The sequence below is a fragment of the Pinus tabuliformis genome, chromosome 1_2 (genome assembly GCF_031772625.1).
Source record: "Pinus tabuliformis cultivar Carrire ecotype Pingquan chromosome 1_2, CPIR1, whole genome shotgun sequence".
Taxonomy (NCBI): domain Eukaryota; kingdom Viridiplantae; phylum Streptophyta; class Pinopsida; order Pinales; family Pinaceae; genus Pinus; species Pinus tabuliformis.
This window is the reverse complement of record NC_142298.1, coordinates 1,019,517,934-1,019,536,905: the sequence shown is the minus strand read 5'-3', so window position 1 is coordinate 1,019,536,905 and position 18,972 is coordinate 1,019,517,934. Positions and strand designations below refer to the sequence as shown.

Genomic DNA, 18,972 nt, shown 5'->3' with positions numbered 1-18,972 from the left:
AAGATGCCCCTGAACATGCCTTCAGTTGGCAATCTGGGACACTTCCTCTAGCAGAAGACTTCAACTTTTTGCCAGTGTCAGAAGAATTCCAGGAACAAAATTGAGAACACTTCCTCTAGAAGAAGACTCCAGCTTCTTGCCAGTTTTGGAAGAGTTCCAAGAATTGCATTAAGCATTCTAGAGTTGTTGGTCATCCTTAAACCATCACAGGTTGAGACTTCCCTTTTTAGGTTGAGGTTCTCCCTTTTATGCGGGGTGAGACCTCCCTTTTATGGTTGAAGGTTTCCCTCTTCAAAACAATAGGAGCACTTCCTCTACCAGAAGACTTCAGCTTCTTGCCAGTTTTTGAAGAGTTCGGGAACTGCACTAAGCGTTTCAGTGTTGGTGGTCATCCTTAAACCACTGCCCTTTATACCAACATTTTAGAGAGGACATTCAACCTAGTGCTGCCATGCATTTTTGCACATTTTGTATTATAGCTCTCTTCTTGGACTCATACAAACCCTTCTGATTAAGGGGGGAATGTTGGACACCTAATCCTCAATGGGTTAGTGTGGAAACCGAATGGACAAAAGGAGTCCAAGAGACCTTAGGATGTGAAACCCAACGGTCACCACATGTACTATAAATGTAAATCATTTGTTAATAAAATTGTATTGTCATGTTTTATCATTCATATTTCTCTTGCTGCCCATGTGTGTTTAACAAAGATTAACATGGATTTATAATAGTGTTTATATAAAATCTCACCCATCCTAAATTGATGAACCACACTTGACCACACTTGTTGGTTCAAAAAGCGTCATCCAACAAATTTCTCTTATGTGATTTCTAGAAAGACTTTTCTTAATGAGATCAATTATCTATCAAATTTTAGAATATTCTCAAAATCTATAATAAAAATGTTTTAAAGTAGACATCTTACAAAGTCTTTCGGTAATAATCACATAAAATAATTTTTGGCTAATGCTCTTTGAACCAACAAGTGTGGTTCATCATCATCTGGTACTGATGATGAACCACACTTGACCACACTTGTTGGCACTTGACCACACACCACACTTGACCACACTTGTTGGTTCAAAACGCGTCATCCCTTATGTGATTTCGACTTTGCTTAATTAGATCAATTATCTATCAAATTTTAGAATATTCTCAAAATCTATAATAAAAATGTTTTAAAGTAGACATCTTACTCACTCACTATCTACTGAAAGACTTTGCTTAATTAGATCAATTATCTATCAAATTTTAGAATATTCTCAAAATCTACAATATTTTTTTTTTAAAGTAGACATCTTACTCACTCACTATCCTTCCTTTATTTTCACATTAACATAACTAAATAAATTATTGATTGTACCTTGAGAAGGTTTTATACTAATAATTTTTTTTGGATCTTGATGGCTGATTTTCAGAATGCTGTGGAAAAACCACCCTAACCACCTTTCTGGACAGCCGTTTATCTAGTGAACATATTTGTGGTGATTTCGGTGTTGATGGTAGGGTAGCGTGACAAATTTCATACGTTGGGTTGACTCATTCGGTCTCTTTGCAAAGTGTTATCAATGTCCTCCCCATGCACCAGCTACTCCAAAATCACATCTTCCTCCTCCTCACAAAACCTGAAAATTTAAATGGAAAATCTCTGAATTCAAGAGGGGAACAATATAACTTCTCTGTTTTTAAGAGGGGAACAATATGAGATTATATAGAATATGTTTCGAGCGTGGGGTTTATTCTCTGACATAGAAGGCAATGAGTAACAATGGAGGATGGAGTTGTCAAGCCTGAGGGAGGCTCACAAAATTCATACTTTGCACATATACCATACCTGAAACTGCTTGAAAGCTTACATGCGTACAATTATTTATAGGCAACAAACGAGTTTATTAAGGGAACTGCATTGTAATTGTAATTTATGCCTCTGTGTGTCTGCCTTAGGGTTACTTTTGTCTACTATACTGTACTGGGTTGTGGCTTTGGATTCAAAGGAATGGAGACAGCAACAATAGTACTCCATTTATCTTGTTAATGGAGACTGACAAACTACTTAAGCTTACTGCCACTGCTATGCAAGGCTTGTTATTCTTATTCACCCTTTGTTGTTCTCCCCAATTATTTTGTATCACCATAATGTATGTTGTTGCCAACTTATGATTTTCTGGTTATATGAATGATTGATGGAAAAGAGTGTTCAACTACCAAAATTGTTTACAATGGTTTCTCTTATTCACCCTCTGTTGTTCTCCCCAATTATTTTGTATCACCATAATGTACGTTGTTGCCAACTTATGATTTTCTGGTTATATGAATGATTGATGGAAAAGAGTGTTCAAGTACCAAAATTGTTTACAATGGTTTCTCTTAAAATTTAAATGTTGTTGAACTGGATTTATTAAGTGCACTCATTGCACTAACAAGTTTGGATTTATTATGTTGCTTGCATTTTTAAAGAAAGAAATGGAAATAGTAGATAATGGTAAATGTTAATCACCTTTTAGTTTTGGCCACAACATTTTTGAGTGAATACATGGTTTTTCCATATAATATTGGTGTTGGATTTAACTTAATCTAAATAAAATTATATTTTCCAAAAGCCACATAGTAAATAAATATACATAATAGATGAATATATCCTTTAATTTAATGATTATAAACCACATCGTAAATAAATACACATAATAGATGAATATATCCTTTAATTTAATGATTATATTTTTCAACAACGTTACTCAAAGAGGAATATATGTTTTTTTATGAGTATTATGTATTATGAGTATTGATTGGCCTATATTGGTCAATTTTAATGGACTACTCTTCCTATTTTTTAATGAGTATTATGTATTATGAGTATTGATTGGACTATATTGGTCAATTTTAATGGACTACTCTTCCTAGAACTCACCATATACAGAATGAACTCATGGGATATAGATGCAAGTGTCCAATCTATGTATAAAGAATCATTCATAAAGTTGTGATGCAATTTCAAATGTGGAAATATCACCATCATGTTGTTCACATCTTAGAAGATCAAGAGCCAATCTTTATTACAAGCATTATACTATCTATAAACTTCGATAATGTAAATAATTTAGTTTTATCTTCCACCTTTGCATGCAATTTTCTTTATTACTTCTTATTTTAAATGATCATTTACATATCAAAATTGTTCCTCAATTTATGCCTGACGGCATTTTCTTTGCAACATCTAGTACAAATGCTAGTTTAAATATTACACCATTTTTCTGTACACCCTACACTAATTTCTATACACTAATTTCTAAAGCTAACATTATGACCAAGCCCTGGCAAAGTATATGAGGGTGAAAGTAAAAATGATAATGACACAGGGAAGAAAGCAGGTTGGGTGAAAAAATAGAGGATCGAATACCATCAAAAGGTAGAAAAGGTGGATGGGAAAAGTTTGTAATATGGGCACAAGTAGAAGTGGCCCGCATTTTGTGGACTTTCACTTACACCGACGGCGGTCGACCATCTCGTCCATGTGCGAGTGACCCCACATTTTGTCATTTTGTCGACTTTTGCATTTACAGACGCGGTAGAGCATCTCGTCTCGTCCATGTGCGACGACCTTTCATATTTGTCGTTGTGCCACGCTCAAGATAAAATTCCACCTGTCAAGGGCCTACCAGCTGTACATCTTCTCTTCTCGCGTTCAGTTGACTTTTGCATCTCGTTCTTCGCAAGTGGGAGCACCCTTCCACTTTCGACTTTCGATTTTCGATTTTAGGAATCTCATTTGCTTCGACACTGCCAAGTTGTTTCCCTATGACATACAGAGAGAGATAGGGGTTGTCTGTCTTGATGCCCACGCAAACGCGTTAAATACGAAAACGCATTAAATTTCTGTGTACATCATCAACATTTTTCACTGCAATTTTTCCCAGAATTTCTGTTCTTCCCAGACTCTTAGTTAATCTAAATTTCTCCTCACAATTTTTCACTGCAATTTTCCCCAGAATTTCTGCTCTTCTCGGACTCTTAACTAATCTCATCCCTCGCAAGCTGCTCCGGTAGCCTCAAACATCTTTACCTATTTGTTATTTCTATTTGTATTTTGGAATCAACAATGGCAGCCTCTTCCTCCCCCGCAGCCTCCACCTCCGCCGCTCCTAATTCCGACTACGATGTGTTTATTAACCATCGTGGTCCGGATGTCAAGAAAACTTTTGCCAGCCATCTCTACCGGCGTCTTCAATCATATGGTTTGCGAGTGTTTCTATATCAGCCTGAGTTGCAACGGGGTGAGTATTTAACTCCTCAGATTGAAGGGGCTATTGGCTCTGCCTCAGTGCACGTGGCCATTTTCTCTAGCGGATATGCCGAATCAACCTGGTGTCTTAAAGAACTCGTTTTGATGTTGGAGTCAAATTCTCCAACAATTCCAGTGTTTTACCACGTGAAGCCTGCTGAGCTCCGGTGGACACGGGGAGGGTATGCTAGAGCCCTCGAGGAACTAGCAAAGAAGAGGTCAACTGATCCTCAAACTGGTGAAGAGAAGTTGTGGTATGACCCCGGCCTCATTCAAAATTGGAGAAATGCACTTTCTAAAGCTGCAGGAATAAGCGGCTTTGAGCTGGAAGCGTGTAACTGGTGAGAACTTAAAACACTTCTCTGGTTATTGTATTATTTTATGTTTCATGGTATATGCATAGACCTTTTCTACTCATTAGGTCTCTTTATTTTAAGTGATATATGCATAGACTTTTTCTTCTCATTAGGTCTCTTTATTTTCTTTTCTTGTGAATAACCAGCGATGAGGGAGAGCTGGTAGATAATGTGGTTGAAGAAGTGTTAAAAAGTGTGAAAAAACGAGCTTTGGCCGTTGCTAAATATCCAACAGGTCTAGATGAGAAAGTAACCGATTTTGAAAATACAGTGCTTTTGCCGCGACAGCAGGGCGGAAAACCTCAGATGTTGGGGATCGTGGGGTTAGGTGGTGTAGGAAAAACCACATTGGCAAAAGAACTTTTTAATAGGAAGAGTTCTGGTTACAGTAGATCGTGCTTTTTATCTGATGTCAGAGATAAAGCAGGTAAAGGCTCTTTAAATTTGTTGCAGAAAGAACTTCTTAAGAGCTTGACAGGTTGGGATAAGCCCATAGACAATATCCATGAAGGAAAAGCGATTCTCAAGGACCATATTTCATCTCCTAACATCTTAGTCATTTTAGATGATGTAGATACGCTGGATCAAGTTGATGAACTTTTGCCTGATCAAACTTTGCTCCACTCCGATAGCTTAATACTTATCACATCTAGGAGCAAAGATGTTCTCAGAAGGTCGGGAGTCGAAGAGTCGTCAATATATAACCTAACTGGCCTTAGTACAGAACAATCTCTTGAACTCTTCTGTTTGTATTCCTTCAACCAGTCACATCCACTCCCAGGGTTTGAATCTTTGGTATGGAAGTTCATAGAAGCCTGTGGTGGATTGCCTTTATCTTTAAAGGTGTTTGGGGCACTTCTCAATGGAGAAAATACATGTTACTGGGAAGCCCAAATGGATAAACTTCAACGCATACTTCCCAAGGAGATAAAACAAAGACTTCAAATCAGCTATGAGGCACTGGATATGGAGGACCAGCGGACATTCTTAGATATTGCCTGCTTTTTCATAGGAGAAAACAGGGATATGACCATGAGAGCATTAGATGGATCAGGCCGTAATGGTTTGTGCGGATTTCGAAATCTAGAGAACAAATGCCTCGTAGAGGTGAATAGTGCAAACGAAATAAGAATGCACGATCACCTGCGAGACATGGGAAGAGAGATTGCGGACGTTTCATTGCCACGTCGTCTCTGGCGTCCAACAGACAGAATTGATGATGATATGTTGCAGCAATCATCGGTAAGTACTGAATCATTCAAAACTCTATAAAATTAAAATTATTCTATGGAAATCAATTTACAATTTTTAAATTCTTCTTGATCGCTTTTCAAGACTGAACAGGTAATAAGCGGAGTGCGCGGAATCAGAATGTTTGATCACACGGATAGTGATAGTGATGATCACAGCTCAGTGATTCCTTGGTACCAGAGAAGTGGCGAACTGTTCGGAAGCTGCGGGATGAAGCTTTGCAGTATACTGCCCAATCAGCAGAGTATTTGTATGAGGAACTTGCAACTTCTTGATACTAGAGGTGCTCTAGTGGAACGCATTTTGACAAAGGTGCAGTTTCCAAACCTCATATGGCTGCGCTGGCACAGCTGTCCCTACTCTTCCCTGCCTTCCTCGATTTCATTGAAGAACTTGAGGGTTATCCAAGTGCAAGGGAGGAAATTAAAAACATTGTGGGGAAAGGAATTACAGGTAAATTATGATTGGTTGAATTGTAGATTGTGTTGATTAGCTATTGATATTTTACCACATATGTGTTCAAAATGATTCTTTTGATGAGAATGATAATTCATTTATATTTTTCTTACAGTTTAAACATTTGAACATTTTGCAGGCACCTTTACCGTTGCGGGAGTTGGAGATTAAAGCTCCCCTCTCAAACATTCCAAAGTCTATAGGGAAGCTGACGCAGCTAGAAAGGCTCGTTATTCGTCCTTATAATTACAAAGGGAAGGTCAATGTCACACAATTGCCAGAAGAATTTTGCTTTCTGCAGTCGTTAAAGGCCTTGGAGTTAGAAGGCTTCTCAGAAATGAAGTCACTGCCGGAGCGCTTTGGTGAGTTAACCAACCTCCGACAGATCAGCTTGTCTTGGTGCAGCGCAATGAAGTCACTGCCTGAGCGCTTTGGTGAGTTAACCAACCTCCGACAGATCAGCTTCTCTCACTGCAGCGCAATGGAGTCACTGCCTGAGCGCTTTGGTGAGTTAACCAACCTCCACCACATCAACTTCTTTGAGTGCAGCGCTTTGAAAAGGTTACCAGATTCCTTGGGTAATTTAACCCGCCTCCACCACATCAACCTTAGTATATGCACCGCTTTGGAATGTCTGCCAAACTCCCTTGGTAATTTAACCAGCCTCCACCGCCTCAACCTTCATATGTGCTCCGCTTTGGAATGTCTACCAAACTGCCTTGGTAATTTAACTGGCCTCCACCACATCGACCTGTCTGCGTGCTCCGCTTTGGAAAGGCTGCCAGATTCCTTTTGCAAATTAATTAAACTCCAACATCTTAATTTGCTTTATTGCACCAGTTTAACCATGTCAAGCGAAACACTAGGAAATGTAAGCACGCTTTCGTACATAAATCTCACAGGCTGTAGGAAAGTTGAAGTACTCCCTCCTCAAGTGCTACAGCAGGTTTCACTTCGAGAGTTATTTTTGACTGATACAAATATAAAGGAATTGCCGAGTGCAATTGGAGAGCTACATGATTTGGAGGTTCTGCATGTAGGCCCTCTGTCGGACACACAGCCACCGCGTTCACTATGGAACTTACAGAGCTTGAAGGAATTGCAACTAGTGAGATGTAAGGAATTGAAATGTTTGCCGACTGCCCTAGGTGACCTAAGGAACTTGAAGGTATTGAGAATACGTTGCTGTGAGGAATTGGAATGTTGGCCGACTTGTCTTGGACTGTTGACTCAGTTGACTGAGTTGACGGTAACAGATTGTCCGCTGATACGCCAACTGCCATTTAACAAGGAGGAGGTGAAAGGAGAAAGAGAAACATCGAGCGATAGAAGGGTCTCTTCCATTGAGCACTGCATACTTCCGCGGCTCCAACGGTTAGATCTCAGTGGAACAGGGATATCAGAGGTATCATTTGCTGAAGGTGTTTGCTCCAACCTTCTAAACCTTAGGATGGAGACCTGTAATAGTCTGGTGGAGGTTGGAACATTGCCAAATAAACTCATACATTTGGCATTGGCTAGTTGTGATAGTTTGAGGAAAATGGATAACATTTATGGTCTTGCAAAACTTCATTGTCTGGACATTAGAGACTGCATAGGATTGGAGGAGTTGCCATGCAATGAAACATTGGTATCTTTAGGGTATTTGAGGGCATGTGGATGTGTGAAGTTGAAGAGGATACGGGGTTTGGGGCAGGTAACAAAGCTCTACCACCTAAACGTTGATGGGTGTTCCGAGTTAGAAGAGTTGGAAGGTATCCAACATTGTATGTCGTTGCGGGAGCTTCGTGCCCAAGAATGTCCGAAACTGCATTGGGATGCGGCAATAGTGAAGGAACTCCGTCAACGAAAAGGGTTGGACTTCCAAATGGGTAGTTACCAACGAATGGGGATTAGGAGTTCCAATACCATTATTGGTTACTGTTTAATAGTTGGTTGCATTATAATAGTTGGTTGCCTTATGGCAGTATTAATGTATTAATTAATTAACGACTAGTTTAGTTTTGTGTTATGATTTTGTGTTATGATTATATTTACGTTAAGATGTAATTAATAAAAAAATTTAAAATATTTTATTCAAAGGGTTATAACTATATTTAATTATTTATTATATAATGTGAGCGTTGAGTTTGGTACATCTAATTAGGGGTATTTAGGTGGTTAAAATAATTTTGGATACCATACTAGTCTTCATTATAAATTGGAATTTTGTTTACTGTTTTAAAAAATAATTTGTTTACTATGAAGTATCTTAACAAAATATTTTAGCTGGTTCAACAAACGTCTATAAATAAATTTTGATGTGATTACAGCAAAAGACATGTCTCAAACATTCTCTCAGTGTATTCTGCACTCCAAATTCAATAAATATATTTAAATTATAATAAATTATTTATTATATATTTATAATAAATATTTAATGAAAATTAAATTAAAAATATTATTTTAATTTCTTTTGAATCTAAAATAATTGTATTTTTTAAATCCAAATTATTAATATTATTTTTAAATTATTCATGTTATTTTAATATTTAAGTATTTTGATAATTATAATATTTAAATTTTTATATTTTAAATATTATGATTTCTCTATTATTTTTTCTTTAAAAAAAACTATAATTAATGATTTTAAACCCAGTAGGTCTTCTAACACAATTTGGTGATGTAAAAAAAATTACAAAATATAAATTGAGGAAAGGGACATAATCAATAATTTTAAATCTAATGGGCTTTCCAACATAGTTTGGTGATGTAAAAGATATTTCAAAATATAGATTGAGGGAGGGGACGTAAACTATCATAGCTTACTACTTGAAATATAAAGTTTAGATTTTTATTGTTTTCTTTCTAGGATAACTCAGAAACAAATAATATGCATGGTTAAATATTAAAGTTTTTTCCGCTTCACACACAATTACAAAGAATCCTAAAATGTTTTTTATTTATTGGAGCTTTCTGCTCTCTTATCACAATTTTTACCTCTGGCTGGGTAGTGTTTTCTTAAATTAGGAGCATTCATTTTTGGATTTCCAGATGAGCCTATCTCGGAGAAGTGAAGTGAAGAAGGTTTTGAATCTCAGGTGGACAAAGCCCCCGGCGGAGAAGGTATCTCTGCTCTGGGAATATAAAAAATTATATAGTAAAAAATTAAAATTTAAGTAATAATGGTTTTTAATACTTTTCATAATTAAAAAAAAAAGTTATTGGCAAAATGATATAAATATTATATTGTATGATTTTATTGGTATTCTTACATTGATATATAATAAGTATTAGAAAAGTATAAGTGTAAGTTAATGATGGTTTCTCATGATAAACAAGTGGCAATACAAATATAAAAAAATAAATGATTTCTTAATTTGTGGGAATGATTTGAGGTGTTTCACGATGAATTCTAATATAAGGTGAAAATATGAAATGTAGAAAATTGAATTAGCTTTTTAAATATATAATTTTCTTTTATAGATTTTCTATATGACTATGTGAAATTGCATTTTAATAATGATATACTATTATTCATGCAAATTTAATGCATATGTTCATGTTAGTGCATGTTTTGAGTTAATAAATAATTAAATTTCTTTTAAAATATTTACACAATTGTAGATAATAAATTGTTCTTGTGCATGGATATTTTTTTGAAATATATAATGTTAAATTCACATTTTTCTAGAAAAATTATGAAGCCTATTTTCTCCTTGAAATTACAAGGGCATGTGTTAGGCAAGATGCTAGGGTCTTGTTATAATCAAACTATTCTATTGTAAATCTTAGTCTATACTAGTGCAACACATAACTTTAAAAAAAAAATGGGTAATGCAACAAAAAGACATAAAAAAATATAAAATATGCATGCAATTTAAGATTATGATGTGATGAAGAAAAAATAAATAAAAATAGTAAATAATGTTATTTAAATAATAAGATTATGATGCGACAAAGAAAAAATAAATAAAAATAGTAAATAATGTTATTTAAAATATGTGTGTGTCTATGTGCATGTAGTTACTACACACATAGGCGTTGATCCAGTTATTGGAATGGAAGGGAGTTCTATAGGGAAGTTGCCTAAGAGAATGGAATCCTTGAACATGTTGGGCCCAACTTCGGTGAAGTAGGGAACTAGTTCTTGGCATCCCACAAATGGTAAAACACTAACCAATGAGGGAGAGGTTCCTATCTCATAGTGTGTAAGATGGTCACTAGTTATGATCTTTTCGTTATGATGAAAGTTCATAATCTAGAAGACTAATGATGCCACAATGTCCATGGAATACATATAAATTCTTCCAAATAGGATATTATAATCCAAGGGCCATTAAGGACCTTAATGTCAATGACAAATATTTTTCCAACAAGCTCTACTAACACATTATAAAAGAGAACCACTAGCTTTGAAGGGTGACCATTATATACCATCAAGAGAATGAATGAGGATACAATCTTGAGGGATCCCAATTTATGCCATATAGTCTTTCACATAATCCATGTGGATGCATCCTCATTAATAATGCACCGATGTATGGTAACATTGCATATGGTGACTATAATCTAGAAAACGACTAACGATGGGTGTCCTTGTTCTAAATTATCTAGGTTCAATGTGATCAAACATGAACCAGAAGGGTCAGTGTTGCCTAGAATATAGAGTAATGCCTTCCATTGAATTGGGAAAGTATGTAATACTTTCTAATGTTGACATCACAACAGGTGATTGGGAAAGGTCATCAATGATGATGTAGCAGTGTGTCACCTTAACATTTTGGGATGCACATCTCAACAGTCCTTTGGTCAAATTTAAAATTAGATCGATGAGTGGATCTGGGATCATTTAGTTGGCGATAGAGGTAGATGGTATCATCTATGTTGAAGAGAGATTAGGTCCAGAGGAGGACCATAGTCTCAGTGATGTGTTTGTAGTATGACATCAACCACATTCATGTAACTGTCCGAATCGATAGCATCTTAAGTGTTTTATGCTAGAAAGTTGTTAAAATGAGGAGATCCTACCTCTTGTTGGCTGGCAACAACCCCTTATTAAGGGAAGGGTGTCTAAGTGTCATAGGTTGATGGGGGCTCCACCCTGGCATTATGGCTGCCCATAGCCTCCTTTATGCATTTAAACTCAACAATTTAGGGAAAATGATAGGTATAATGTCTATACTCCTCACATAAAGGACAAGAGTAATTAGATTGCAGACCATTATTCTTCTCTCGTTTCTATGTGTTTTTCAGTGCTTGTATGGGGTTTTGGTTTTTATTTCGATGATTTCCCCAGCTTGTATGTTTGGTTGCTGAGGGTTCCACCCTTATGTCTAGTTTCCCTTAATTTGTTCTTCCTTTTTATATTCTTGTTGTTCTATTGGGATGGGGGATTGGTCATGTTTAGTTGTGTAAAGGCCTATTTCTGTTGGAGGAAAGAAGGTTTGATGAAACTAACCCTAACAATTTATTGAGGATTTGTGGGATTAGGTTGTGGGGGTCCAAAAAAGGGAAATGGGGGTTTCCTTGTGTAGGATTCCCATTGGAGAGTTGGGATGTTGAAACACCATTAGAGTTACATGGGGTGGAATAAGTTTTCCCATACATAAGTGGGGCACTAACTATAATTGACTGAGTATGATAATATCCTACTAACATGTGCGAGGGAGCAAGCGGCATCCCACCCATATTTAGAAATGCGGGAGGTGGGCTATATGGGTTTTTGTTATAGGGAAGTTGATTCCCATGTCGGGAGTTATATTAGGTAAGGGGCCCAATGAGGTCTTCAAGAGAATTAGATGGTCTCAAAATCTCTTTATTGAAAGGTTTGGGTCAAGGTACTTCTGGGATGACCATATAAAGGTACCCTGACTGTGCATAAATCAACTCAAATTACTGAGCCTTGGACCCAACCTTCTCATTGGTGTACCATGTGCATTGTGAGCTATGGGATAATTTTTGAACTTCGAAAGATTTGAGAGGTCCAATGGTGTAATAAATCAAAGATTGAGTGTTGGTTTTTCATAGTTTTGTTGTGTGTGTGGGTTGTATTGATACTTTGAGGTAAAATGGTACTTAACAAATTGGTGCCAAGGATAGATGAAGCTTCCAAAGATAAATCAACAGGTGATCTCTAAGGGCAAGGTTAAGCAAGTGAAACTATAAGCCTTACTACTCCTTGTACCAAAGGTTGGAGGCCTTGAATGTGACGAGAGCATTGTGGTAGAAAATTGTCCCATATGGTGTTCACTGAAATGGATGAATGGTGATGGGAATCTCAAGTACGTAAACAAATGTATCAACACATAAAGTAAAGCAAAATCGAAGGGTTGATTACTTTAACCGTGCCTAATGTGCGAAACAAACCAAATTTCAGTGAAGGGTTCATGTATGAAATCCTAAAAGAACAAAAATCATTCCACTCAATAATAACTAGGCCTTCCAAAATATTTCAAAGGTGGGGGATGAGGCCACCAAAAGAAAACTATCAAAGGTATGGAAAGAGAGTTATAATGAGGTATATTGGGGCACTTCTCAAATAAACTAGTGATGTTTCCAATAGCTATTCAAAATCACATTCAAGTGCAAGTGCTCTCGCATCCACCATCTTCCACATGGCAGGAAAGAATGAACAATGTAAACTTTGAAATTGGAACTGTAAACTCAAAACGATAACTCTAGCCAAAAAACCCCCAAAAATGAAAAGTGTGTATTCCAGATCGATGCTTTTTTTTGGTTTAATTTTCAACATTTTTTAAAAATGGCAGTAAAACCAATTTGTTTGTGCAAAATAAATGAAAAAAACACACTAATGTTGTTTGTAGAATAACATTTTTCTTTTTCGAGTAGAGTTTCAACATTTTTTAGTAATGGCGTTAAAGATAAAATAATGGGATTCAAAATAGATTATAATTCAAACAATTTTCATCCATGTCGTTAAACATATAATAAGATGACACTAAAAATCGCTAAAATTCTAATTGTTTCCAACCAAAAAAAAAAAAATTCACAAATTTTCAACCATAGAATTAAAAAAAACTTTAAGTTTTCAAAATATTTCAACCATGACATTATCAACAAATTATATGACTAAAATAATCAAAATATCAATACTTGTAGATTGGTTGAAACATAAATTATTTCTCTAAGTTATTGTTGCATTATGGATATTCTAAACAAATAAATTCATCATAATTAAAACATATAATCCAACAAACATAAAAATGATTCATAATTTCATGTAAGATCATATGGAAGTTAAAATATTTATTTCAAGTTACCATGCAAACATCATTTATACAAATTGCCTTAGACAATTATTCAAAATCACTCATATGTTCATACACACCATCAGAATTCACATCTTCAGATGAATGAGTGGATGCAGATGAAGATGTTTCATATTCTTCTCTTTCATCAACTAGTGCCCCATCTGAGTCAACATGCATGCCCACCATTTCAGGTTTCAAAAGTCTTCTAGATCTACGACTAGATTCAGTAGAATCCCATCTCAATAATATTTCTTCTGGTAGCAACCTCTTCATAATCTCTATCATCATGAAGAAAATAGTTCCTCTCTTTGTTAAATTGAAGTCATAAACAAGTATGTCAACAGCCTCCAATTTTAAGAGGTCTGTGTAGTGACAATTTATATTTGTACCCTTTCTTTTTCATTTTCCGCCAATTTTTTTATCAACTATCATCTTTGGCTTGTACACACCATTGAATGGGTGTGTATTTATGGAATACCAATGTACCACATTGTGTTCAATACCTGATTTATGATAATGCATATTTCTTTATAAAATAGGTTAGTTGTATGATAAGAAAAATCATGGTTTTTATGAAGGATTTTCCACTAACATATCTTTTGATATGTAAATTTTTCTAACATATCGCAGGGGTGTTTGTTTCCATAGAAGAATGATGGAAAACTCATCTCTTCTGAGTACTTATCTATGAAAATAAATAATGACATGTATCTTGCAATAGGCGCAATATTAATCTGTTTATTTACAAGGTCATGGATAGTATGTGGATCAATGAATCCATGAACCAATGTTTTTGTGGTTGGTTCATCAATTTCTTGGTTATCGTTTTTGTTATTTTCAGCCTCGTTGAACTTTCATATGTTTCTTGGTTTTTTAGGAACACTTCCTTCCAATTGCCATTTATGGTTGCATTTTCTAGCTTGTAAAGAATTCTTTTGCACAGTTGTTTTAATTCTTTCATGACTTTGTGAACTTGAACTCGACCAAATGCATAAGAAATTTTGAATCTTAAACTCTTTTTGACAACAACTGCCATTGTGTCAGTGTATTTTATAGTTCGAGGCAATGCACACTGAATTCTAGAAATGTTAGTGGTGACATTAATGACTCCTCTAGTTAAGCCTAATTGCATTTTTTATGTTGATGGCCCATTTCCTTTATTTGCAAGAAGAGAAATCTTAATGAGACTAATCTTTCATCTAGTTCAGTGAGTTGTGTGAGTTTAATATTGGCGTTGTTTCTTCTTATTTTTTTAGGAACTGCATATTTAGGAATTTTGTCATCTTCAAATTCTTTTTTGTAATCCTTACAAATGTAGGCATTTGTACTACTAGGTCTAGCATTCTCAACAAAACTATTTGATAGTTTCATAATCTTGTTTGCTTGTGTTGTTTGATTTACTTGTTTCATTAAGGAAGTATCTCTTTTAAAAAAGTTATTTCACGCGATGAACAATAAAATATAGGTGTGTCACTTATTTGTGTTCGATATTTATCTTCAAACTTTGATAGTTCTGTTGATTTCTTCATTGATCTTGATTGAATCAATGGATCATATTTTCTTGATCTCTTTGTCAGTCTTGAGAGATACTTTGATGTTGTTGTAGATGTGCCGCACTCTAAATTTTCTTCTACTACTTCTTTTTTCATTATTGTTTTGTTATATGCAAGTTTTATTTTCCATGTTTTCATTTTTTTCCGAATAATGCCTTTAAGCACATGCAGAGATAATCTTTTATTCTGTCTTCTTAAGCCACAAGAAGTTACAATTTCTCTTTGTGATATTTTTCTAATATGTTTTTTCAAGTGTCCAAGTGACTTAAATCTCATTGCATCACCAACATGTTCTAGATCTTCTAGAATTACTTCTTGTTTCATTATCATTGTGTTATATGCATGCCTTATTTTCTTCCTTTCAACTTTTTCTAAATAATGTCCTTAAGCACATGCAAAGATAAACTTCTCTTGTGCTTGTTTAAGCCACAAGAAGGTTTGAATTGGCTTCTGACAAGTTGACATTTTTCTTTAGGTTTTGTTTCAGTATTGTTTTTTGAAGAATGTGTTGAATGAAACATTGCAATGTCCTTAGTATTGGTGTTGATTGGTGTATGAGATGTTTATGTTTCAGCATGAGATATTTTTCTTTGACTTGTATCATTTTTATTGCAAAGATGACATGTTTCTATGTTATCTCGTTTAGTGGATGAGTTCATTTGTTCGTATGATGTGTTACTTTGTTGTTGAAAGGTACAATCCATGATAGAGTCTCCTCTACAAAGAAAAGGTTCAAAGTGGCCATTCGGAGGATCCTCGTCATGAAATAATATGTCGCAATTGTTTGTTGCAACACTTGAATTAAAGTGTAAATAAATTCTCATGTTCATTTTGGACCAAAATCTAATTGGAATTTTCAACCAATTTGATAGCCAATGGATACAAAAAATATCTCCCCACAGGCCTCAAGTGTTATATCAGTTGACCTTGATCTAGACATTTTGTCTAAATAAAATTCACGAATGCTAATGTTGTGCATTTCTTTTAATGACCCTTCGCGGAGTTCATGTTCGTAAGACAAAATTTCTTCTCTATCTTGTTATTCTAGGCATTTTCTAAAATACTCTATTGTTCCTTTTCTTAACTCTAATGATATGTATCTAAAATGTAGTAAAAGTTTTAAACTATCAAACAAACAATCTCCAATCATATATAAGAAATTTTTCACGCAAAACAGGTTATGCTTTTCCAAAACTAATGCCAATTTGTCTTTTTGAGATGAAGCACACATGATGACATTTAATAGTTCAATGCAATTATATGGTAAGTAATTTAATGCAATTATAAATCATAGTATCATAACAACAAGTTGAACAATGACATTCGATGTAGAACGAGAAGTAATTGTTGTATACCTGTAAAATTTGGAGTGAAGATATCTATTCAACTATTCAGATTGCAAGTGGAAATGTCTGCTAAGCTATTGAATTTGCAAATGTCAGTATCTAGTGAATTGGTTGAATAAAGACATTCGAGAAGAAATATATTTATAATTACTACAAAAATTAATGATTAGTACATAAACATATAGTCCTAGATAAATGAAGTTAAAAAAGAAATGATTAATGTAGATAATGTTAATGGATATTGTATCTAATTGAAAAATGTTTAGTACAGTAAATATCAAATAAAATAACCTAGTGACTTATTTCATATCTATTAACAACTAGGAAAGAGCTACTAATTTCACTGATATTCTAGTACTTAAAACATTTATTATTACATGGGAACTCCTCAAAAAATTATGGCAGAGTTCCATAGATGGTGTCCAAAAACCATTGGAAACAATTCACATTTGTAGTTTAGCACATTTCCAAAAGCTAAAAAATTAGGTTCCAAGGCAACAACAATCCGTGCAAAAACATTGTTGTCCAATGGAGTGTAATAAATGAATGAATTGGAATATCCATGGACCTTAACAGTTTTCTCATAAAAGAAATCATTGCCAATTTGTTTTTTAATTAAAGCCTCATAATACCCATATATAATGCAGGAGACATAATTTCATCCAATTATAGGATAATATTGGTGAAACCAATTTGTGCAAAACTCTATTCATATAGTTTCAAGACAAGAAGTCAACCCTTGGAAAGAAAACCATATGGTATAGCTAAAGGGTCAACCTGGTCAAGCTATGTTTAAAGAGGGACACATAATGATATACCACCTAGCCACTTTATGGATAGTAGTAGAAGAATGTAGGGAAAATAAAGGTTGTTGCTTTGCATATTTCTAAAAGTGTTTGACAAAATGCTGATAAACAAACTTTGCAAGTGTATGAATAAGCTAGGAATCCCAAAGTAATATTCGGTAATAGGAGAAGCACTATATCATAAAGTGTTAGCAATGAATGAAAATAGATGGAGTATGGAAATCTCAAAATTTTCAGCTCAATGTAACAATTTACTACACATAGTTAAAAAACCCAACAACTTGATCATTTAAACTATTATCCAAACTAAAATATGATTTATACTCAGAAATTGAAACACATCGCACTGAAGAAAAGTTGGAACAACAAAAGTGGAACTGACTGCCAAACCAACTCCTGCTTTCTAGTTGACTCAGTAAAATATATTTGTTACAACAAACTCAAAAAATTGATTCACTAATTGAAGTTTAGACATAAACATTGCATGAAAAATTATACTTCAACACCCTTGCTTTAATAATCGAACTAGAGGGTCATGGATTACAAATAAGTTGGAATAAATATTCTCTAGTGCCTAATCTGCATGAGAACTAGTCACACAGTCACATAGTAAAGGAAGCCAATAACCCATGGATCAAGTAGATTACAAAACAAAAACTATATAGATAATATCTTTAAATAAACCCTAATGGTTGTCTTAATCAATTCAATCATCTGTCCAAGGCATGTTGTGACAAAATACCATAGGTATTCACACGTTCAAATACATTCAAGTCCTTTCGGGTTAGCAAATTCTTTCAGAAAAAATACAATACATGTAAAACCTTCTGGTAACAATTTGAAGTAAATTTTACAAAATGGGCGAGTAGCCCTGTTTCATACAAATATGTAGAGGTGATTGACAATAGGCACAAAGAAAAAGGCATGTGGGAAACTTGCTAAGGAAAACTTTCATGTGGACCATAGTAACAGCGCTCGCTCAACTTGAGTGAACTCGAGTAAGACCAAAATGGGCAGAGTTTTTCTCAGAAGGGCAAGATTGGAAAGTTTGGTCAAACTCACCAATACCCAATGAGTGTGACTGGGCTTCATCAAGCCTCAAGGTTGATTACATATGACTTTTTTGGACCTACATTTGCAAAATTATTTTTGCATGCCTTTGCCCTTATGAATATAGTGTGTAAGCCAGAATTGATCAGTAGACCAAATGACTTAATAACCACTTTGACTAGCAAAAATTCTACTGCTTAGCGTGGAGTAGGAAGATTCTCTCTACAGACAGAGACAATCCCTCTAGCTCAAGGGAGAGGGTCTAGCCACAAATAAGACAATTTGACATAAGTTCCCTTAGATTGAGAATGGATAAGATCCTGCCTCCTGTATCTCTTATCCTTGTTTGATGAAGTCCTCATGTCTTTGCTCCAGCAATCAACTCCTTAATGTAAATCAAGCACATGAAACAAATAGAAAAGAAACCAAAGCACACATGATAGCATACAATAGATTCAACCTACTTAAGAGGCTAAGGAGTCTTAAGGTACCAAATACCATATGTGATTGATATAGGAAACAAAATATCAGTTGTATTATTATGACAAAAAGGAAAGTACAACCTTCTTCTTAGTGTTGCAGGTTTCCTTTGACGTGTCCAGGTTCTAGTACCACTGTTAGC

General features: G+C 34.9%; 1 protein-coding gene across 1 annotated transcript; it reads left to right on the top strand.

Annotated features, from left to right (window-relative positions):
* Nucleotides 1-3,825: 3,825 nt before the first annotated feature.
* Nucleotides 3,826-8,323, top strand: LOC149209572 (disease resistance protein RPV1-like). Its single transcript, XM_089398679.1, has 4 exons — nucleotides 3,826-4,620; nucleotides 4,782-5,877; nucleotides 5,980-6,339; nucleotides 6,482-8,323. The coding sequence occupies exons 1-4, from the start codon at nucleotides 4,097-4,099 to the stop codon at nucleotides 8,321-8,323; spliced, it is 3,822 nt and encodes a 1,273-aa protein (XP_089254805.1). The 5' UTR covers nucleotides 3,826-4,096.
* Nucleotides 8,324-18,972: the final 10,649 nt, after the last annotated feature.

What these genes read in the sequence shown, in the direction of transcription:
- LOC149209572 (XM_089398679.1), top strand. Translation starts at nt 4,097, where the DNA reads ATGGCAGCCTCTTCCTCCCCCGCAGCCTCCACCTCCGCCGCTCCTAAT. An exon ending in GAGCTGGAAGCGTGTAACTG is followed by an intron (nt 4,621 to 4,781) that starts GTGAGAACTTAA and finishes GTGAATAACCAG; the next exon opens with CGATGAGGGAGAGCTGGTAG. An exon ending in TGTGGGGAAAGGAATTACAG is followed by an intron (nt 6,340 to 6,481) that starts GTAAATTATGAT and finishes AACATTTTGCAG; the next exon opens with GCACCTTTACCGTTGCGGGA.